Below are 8,421 nucleotides of genomic sequence, written 5' to 3' on the forward strand. Positions count from 1 at the left end.
TGGACTATCAGAAAATGGTAAACACTTCTGTTTGGCATAGTGGCATCCATCACAGTCATTATTATGCAAGACAAGAAATATAAGGAAACTGTTGTTGAATATTTTTGTAAAATGTGGTGGGAAAGGTGTCCCAATCGGTAGTGCCATGGATCAAACAATTGTGTTTTGATGTGGGTGGGTGAAAACGATTTTGTTAGCTTGGTCATCGAAATCAAGTTAAAATTGAAAGAGAATCAGAATAAGGAACAGTTCCTGAATAGCTAGCAAGAACCAAAGAACGGTTGGGAATATTAACTGAAAAGGGAGAAATGTCGTTATAGGAAGAAAAGAAAGATCAAAATGAGCAAATATGACCTCAGGTGCCCGGACCTAAGGTCTGGAACCATATGATATGACAGAAGTTAATGTAGCGTGGTTACCTTGATTAGCGTATCAATATCCTAGTTTACTTGAAAAAATGGTCAGAGTTAATCAGATTCTGATCAAAGTGAAACCCTGGCGGCTGCTTTTTTTTTTTTAATTATATGTAGTTTAACTCCAATAATTTACTCAAATCTCAATTCTAATATGTGGGTGCTTCCAAATGCGGTATGAATTTACCACTGATCGGTTTGTGATCATCACAAGTTTCACATCAATAAATGGGAAAGATGCCAAGAATAATCCAACCAAAGTCCCGAGAATAATCTAAAGGGGGCATTCACACTTTGCTTAAAAACTATTCCATATGGGCACATCTAACACCGTCATCAACTTAAACCATGCTTCTAGAAGCTGCTCTCCATATATATAAGAGAAGTGCTTAATCTTAGAAGAAATCATCATTCCCTGGAAAGCTAGGTCTCGACAAAGGTTTAGCTTTAGCCGCATGTAGATTCTCCCTTATTTATATACTCCTCCAGTCCTTAATATAAGACATATTTAACTAATTTGATTAGATTAAGGAAGTTGGGTAATTTAGTTAATTATAAGAAAAGTGACATATTTTTACTAAAACACCATAATCATCTTTCTTAATATCCAATCTCCCTCTTCTACTTGATTATGGTTGAGAGTGTATCTACAGGGGTAATTTAGAGAAAATTGATAAATATAATAAATGGGTCTTATATTTAGGATCAAAACCAACTCAAAAATTGAGTTCTATATTAAGGACAGGAGGAGTACAAAGGTTTCACTCAATATTTAACATATGTTTGGATGGGAGAAATTACAGAGAAAAGAATACAAGAAGGAAAAACTCTCAAAAAATAGTACTCCTCCAGTCATTAATATAGAACCTAATTATTGAGTTTATTTTGGTCCTAAATATAAGACCTATTTCTCATATTTATCAATTTTTTCTAAATTATTCCTATAAATACTTACCCAACTATAATCAAGTAGAAGAGAGAAAGGATATTAAGGAAGATGATTATGGTGTTTTAGGAAAAACATGTCATATTTCTTATAATTAACTAACTTATTTAACTTCTTTAATCTAATCAAATTAGTTAAATAGGTCTTACATTAAGGACCGGAGAAGTAAATTTTTATTGTTTTTGAAAGTTTTCCTTCCTCATGTTTCCTCCCCCTATTTTTCTCTCATGTTTCTCTCAATCCAAAGAAAGGCTTAGGAGTTTATCCTAATATTGCAGCAGAACTTTTGGACATTTTTAAAGGTATTAATTTTTGTTGGATGAAAGATGCGCCAAAGTGAACTTCCATTGAAATTCTCTTGAAGCCATCACTCAAACTTGGAGAGATAACTCAACGTCATCCACTTATTAGCTCTATCAACAAGATCAAAAGGCTCATAATGTGAGATTAATCGGATGCTCAGGCTCAAACATGTATATTTAAATAATTGAATAATTGTATAAACTTGCTTACCCGTCAGGCGCATCAAGATAAATTTTTTGTGACGATAGGATCCTTAATGACTCCCCATAGGGTGGAAGGATCTCCTAATTTCCATTTTTTTCAATACAAATCCACAGTTGTCGCCTTTAAAGCATAAAACTATTAAATTAGGGAGGATTTGATCCATACACTCTGTCAACTAGGATATCTCTTAATTTCTTACTTCTTCTGGTTCTTGTTATAAGATACTTCCAACTAATTCTAACATGTTCAGAAATGATAATTAAGTCATTTTGTTCTATATTCATAAATTTTTCCCACTCCAACCCTTTTTAGATGATGGTATACTTATATTTGAGATCAAATATTACTTCCAAAAAATGTCTTATAATAGAGATCAGAGAGAGCATCTAAGTTTATTCCCGTTTTGTTTAGACTGTTTTAATTTTTTTTGTGGTCATCTCATTTCCAACCAAAAAAAAATCCCAGTAAGTAGTAACATACTACATCCGGTCTTAAATATAAAAACTAGTTAACTAATTTGAATAGATTAAGTAAATAAATTAAGTTAGTTGTTTATAATAAATATGTATTGTCTTTCCTAAAATATCCTTGCTAATCAAATATTTTGGTTAGAACTACTATTATTAGAAATACTATCTCAAGAAAAAATATATAAATATAAGAGATAAAGTGGATTGATGTTTTATATTTATGCCAAAATAAAAATCGAATAAGGCTTTATATTAAAAACTGGGAGTAGTATTTTTTTAACATAATAAAAGAGATCCAATTGGGGGAAAAAAACATTTGTACTCCTCCGTTCCTAACTATAAAACTCATTTTGTAGTGTAAATTAACTACAAAATAAATCTTATATTTAATATTGGAGGAGTATTAAGAATCTGCTTACCAATTGCCATCCAAACATTTCGTTTCCAACTTGCCAACATGGACCTCCCTCACTTCGTCATGTGTCTTTCCTCTAATGGACTTGACTAATTCCAGGAAACCCTATGGCCTCTTTAATTATGCTTTAAAGAAGTTGGATTTTGGAAAGTTCAGCTCTTTCATTAATTATTTTTTTGGCCAAAAAAAATTAACTCGTATGACCCTTAAGCCATCTAGGATAGGTGTATAGAACTACGGAGCATTAATTCGCTCCTAATAATTTTTTAACTCCAAAAAAGTTAGAAATTAATGTGTCAAATTTATCGCATGTCTTGTTTGAAAATATGAAACGTGACATTGAAAACACTAGAGGTAGTGTGTGCGTCTATATACATATAAATATACATATATATATTTATATTTATATTTATATAGGACCAGCACTTTCAAAGTAATTGAAATATTAATGAACGTTTGTATAAAAAAAAAAAGAAATATTAATGAACGTACTAAACGTAGAATATTTGACTTGACCGTTACATGGAAAGAAATGAAATATACATACTCCTCCGGTCCTAATTATAAGACCCAATTGACTTATTTGAGGAGATTAAGGAAGTAAATTAAATTGGTTTTTATAATAAATAAGTGTTGTTATTCCTAAAATATCCTTACTAATTAAGTATATTGGCTAAACTATATTATTAGAAGGATTATCTTGGAAAAAAATGCATAAATATAAGAGAGAAAATGGATTGGGTCTTATAATTAGGACCAAATAAAAGTCAAATTGGGTCTTATAATAAGGACCGGAGGAGTATATATATATATATGTATGTATATTTGTAAAAGCTACTACTTCTGATTTTTAACATAAAAACTCATTTAACTTTTATTTTAATCCTAAATATAAAATCTTAATTTACTTTTTTTATATTTATCAATTTTTTTAAATAGTTTTTGTAATAATAGTAATTCTAGTCAAAATACATTAATTAATAAAGATGTTTTAGAAAAGACAATACTTATTTATTACAAATAACTAACTTAACTATTTTTGTAATCTATTTAATTAGTCAACTAACTCTTATATTAACTACCAAAGATAGTAATTGGGGAGTTAATGTTGTTATTATATATAAGACCTATTTCGCATGTTCATCAATTTTTTTTTCAAATTAACGTTGTTGTTATTCTTCCAATAATAATCAAGTACGAGAGGTAAGAAAAGAATTAAAGAAAATGCTTAAGGTGTTTTAGGAAAATATATATCATGTTAACCAATTTAACTAACATTCTTAACCTATTTAAATTAGTTAATTAGATTTTACTCCTCCAGTCCTTAATATAGAATCCAATTCTTCTGTTGGTTTTGATCTTAAATATAAGACCCCTTTCTCATATTTATCAATTTTCTTTAAATTACCCCTATATACTTTCTCACCATAATCAAGTAGAAAAGGGAGAGGGGATATTAAGAAAGATGAATCATGGTGTTTTAAGAAAAATGTGTTACTTTTCTTATAATTAACTAACTTACCTAATTTCCTTAATCTATTCAAATTAGTTAAATGAGTCTTATATTAAAGATCGGAGGAGTATATGAAAAAGTATATATGGGCGCGCGGGCACACCAATTATGCATGTGACTAGTCATAAACTATTCAATTATGTGTGTGTTAATTATCTTGGAAGGGAGCTTGTATTATCCTGAAGGATCCATTTCGAAATATAGATTACCCATTAATTCTCCACATCTAATTTCTAATTTTTAATCACCGTTTAACCTCTTTATTTTCAATTAATTTTCTCAAACTGTGCAACTTGGCTCTTCGCTAGGTTTTATTATCATCGTCATTATTACTTCGAATAATAATGGCTTTTACTGTCTCGCAAAGGTTAGGAAATATTCACTAAAAATGGGTTAGGTAAATAAATAATACATAAACAATAGCTTGTTTAAATAGAAGACGTGGGAGATCCGAAAAAAATTAATGGCCAAATTATACTTCCTTCTATATGTATATCTTAATTTTCAAAACATTTAACATAATTAATTAACGAAAAATCTTATCAGCAATTTTTAAACTAATAAAAATACAACCTAATTATCATTTTTATTTATTTTACCTTACCTTCAAAATATTTTTACAAATTTTAATTTGATATATCCATAATGAATCAAGTTTTTTCAGGATTGTGATTATTACTTTTAATATTTAAAAAATTATAAGTAAGATGAAATTAATCAATAAATAATGATATTATATAGTTAGTTCGATTTCTCTTTCATGGCTTGAAAAAGTACACGTAAACACTTTGTTGTTAAGTTAACTAGCGGTGCTAGAGAGAAAAGTATTGGTTATGTTCTGAAAATTCAAAATTCAAATAATAAAAAGAAATTAATAAAATTAAAGGGTCAAAGTGAACTCAATATAAATTTGAGGGAACTTAAATTTGAATTTTCTCCAAAATTAGTAATCATTTTCGTAAGTTCTATCTTGTAAATTCGGCTCATGTTACTAAGTTTACTCGTAGCCAGGCCGGGGCGAAGTTTTATTGGGAGAGAGTGAAGCTTCGTAATTAATAATAACATCAGGAGTGTTCACGTGAACATGTCAGGAATTAAATGCAGGAAAAATTATATGGTTTTAAAATATTTACTCATTTATTTATACTGCCTGATATAATCTATGCTTTTTTTAATAATTAACATCCTGTCCAATGTCTTTTTTTTTTTTTTTACTACTCCTCTGATCCTATTTATAGAGTAAAGAAAAAAAGTATTTTTTTATCATATTTATAAGATACTGAGAGAAATTTTTTATATGAATGTACAATTTTACCTCACATTTATTATTATGTTGATTTTATTTATATGAGGTATAATATATATTAAATAGGAATAAAATTGAAAAGTCATTAAATTTGAAATAAAAATTAATGAAGTTTGAAATTTTTCTTGGTCTATATAAAACATGCTAGAAGTGGTATATAAATAGGACCAGAAGATTATAAAGGAACTTACCTAACAATCTTGAGGTTAAACAGCAACCAAAGGAAGAAATTAAGGTGGTATATAATAATTCAATAAGTAACCTTAGGTAGGGGAAAGGAAAAGAAAAAGAAGAAAGAAGTTGCCAAAATACAACAAAAATTACACTTTAGGTCAAAGAAAACCACCAATCAAAAGTATTCACACGATGTAGACTAAATATTTACGAGATTGATTATGAATTATTTGGTAATTAACCGCGTTTAGTAATAAAATAAAATAAAATGACTAATGATCATCAGTCTAAACGGTTACTTAACTAGGTATGAAGAATTGAATAATTCCAATTTCAAAGTCAAAACATATTGTTGGAATTTCCAGGAGCCATCAAATAAAATTACCACACGCTTATAGAATTCCACACGTTAGACGCTAACTTGGGAGACCATATTATAACTGTGCACGAGTTGCATATGCATAAATTATTAATTAATTCATATTCCAGATACTTCAATTTGTTACCAACCCATGTTCGCTGGTATTAATTACGCTCACATGCTTTTTATTTTTCACTTTTTTCCTACTTCGACTTCTCTTCATCGTTATCATCACCATCAGCACGACTACTTGCACGAGTGGGATATTACAGAGTGTAAACCGCGAAATAACAACCACTCGATCCCCGGAACAAGGAAGACTCTAAAAGAACCGACCACATGGGATAATATCGCCCCCCAAAAGAAACAACAGAAACATTGAGGGCACAGAGGGTACACCACGGGTGTGGTCAGAATTGCTGAACACCACCAATTACTGCTCGATGGCTTTTCTGGTGAGTGGGCCCCACCGCGGTTGCTCCGATCAGTCCTGATTTTCGCGTACGCTGACTCAGCCACACTCCCTTCGTTCCAATCTTCCCTCCAACAAAAAAGCTTCCTATCTCTTCGCCCTTTTCCCTTACGTGGCTCGAATATTCTCCCCCCAATTACCAATAGTTATCCTCCACGTAACACCCTTTCCCACCTTCCTTAATCATTTTACTTTTCCATGTTTCTATATATAACCCCTAATACCTTTCCTTCCCAATCCGATCCATCGCCGCTGCTCTTTAAACATGGAAGTTCCTGTAATCAACAGATTCAAAGATGTTCATGTGGGTTTAACCTCTCTGCAAAACCCGTCCTTTTCTTCTGGGGTACAATCTCTTTCCTTCGCTTACACTTTCTGCAAATGGAGTGCTTTAGTTCTCGCTCTCGTCGCTACCTTTGGAAGTTTGATCAATAAGATTAACGTTCTAATCGTCACATTCCGTCGCCACAGTCCTCCTCTTCCTTCGATCCCTCTTCTCAATGGCGATGATTACTCCAGCTCCGACGAGGAGGAGGAGGAGGAGGAGGAAGAAACTAGCTCGTCGCTGTCTTCTCCGTCGTCGGAGTTTGGAGAAGAAGAGGACGATGAAACGACGACACCTTCTTCTTCTTTAATGAGTCCCTTCAATTGGCGCATGGCGGGGGATGAAGATTTCAGAGTTCGAGGCTCCGGTCACCGAATCGATGACCGATTGCAGAGCGGCAGTGTCAGGCTCCGACGACGTCGCAGCATCAGAGACATTTTCTCGCTGTCGGAAATCGTCAACAGCAAGAGCGTAGTCAAATTGTGGGACAGCATAGGGTTTGGGCTCGGTTTAGACTTCGAAGATGATGAAATCTACGCGGGAAGTTTGTCCCGGCCGCCGGCGGCGGCGTCCATTTCACCGTCACCTGTGGTTTTGTCCGCCGAGAAAAACGTGTCAGGTAAAACGGCCGTGAAGATTTGGGATAGTCGCCTCCGGCAAAGATTGCCGGCGGTGATCGCCGAGTGGAAGCCGAACCTAGGCAAGATCGTCGGGGTCGGTTTCGGCGAAGTCGAGAAGTTTTACGTAAGAGACGACGTACACGATGACGTCACCATGGGAGACCTCAGGAATGTCAGCTCGCCGTTACGAAATGTAACGGAATCTGATGCGGATACCTGGTGGGATACCGACGCCGTTATTGTTTCCGCTGAGAATTAGGGGGCCAAAAACAAAAAGGCTAGTAAAATTGTTGCTGTAATTCTGTAAAATTGCTTGTTTATCATTAACTTATGCTTAAATTTTTAGGGTAAGATGAAAAAATTATTTATCTACAAATTTTAATGCATTAATGCCGATGCGTCCAATGTGCCATATGTTATTCCTTATATATATATATATATATATATAAATATTTATATAATAATATGTGTTTATGTATATTTGCATGTATAGCTTGCTTATGCTTAAGCTGCAAACAGCAAACTATGGAGTTTCTCACGCATTACTAAATAGTCTTTTTTTTTTGTCTGAGCACATTCCGCTGGTGTTGAAGTGTTATGAGTGAAAAGGAAGTTTAAGTTTTAAAAAATAAAATAAAATAAAAATTGTAATGATAATAAAAGTGGAACAATACAAGAATTGCATTTGTAATAACTTTCTTTATAATCACTTGATAAATGAACTTATACATCTTGCATGGCAAAAAGATTAAGTTGGAATTGCATTTTTATTTTCATTTTCAAGTTGAAGTTATTTGTATAGGAGTAAAAAGTTATGTTGAATTTTTTATTTTTATTTGGAACTTAATATGACTTGAATTTGATTTTTTTTAGTAATTAAAAAAATTCATATATTCCTT

General features: G+C 32.2%; 1 protein-coding gene across 1 annotated transcript; it reads left to right on the forward strand.

Annotated features, from left to right (window-relative positions):
* Positions 1–6,842: 6,842 nt before the first annotated feature.
* On the forward strand, positions 6,843–7,781 carry LOC114716995 (uncharacterized). The gene has a single exon (XM_028902079.1). It carries the CDS (start codon positions 6,843–6,845, stop codon positions 7,779–7,781), a length of 939 nt encoding a protein of 312 aa, XP_028757912.1.
* Positions 7,782–8,421: the final 640 nt, after the last annotated feature.

Source organism: Neltuma alba, unplaced genomic scaffold, assembly GCF_004799145.2.
Source record: "Neltuma alba isolate B1F8T4 unplaced genomic scaffold, ASM479914v2 tig00011702_pilon, whole genome shotgun sequence".
NCBI lineage: Eukaryota > Viridiplantae > Streptophyta > Magnoliopsida > Fabales > Fabaceae > Neltuma > Neltuma alba.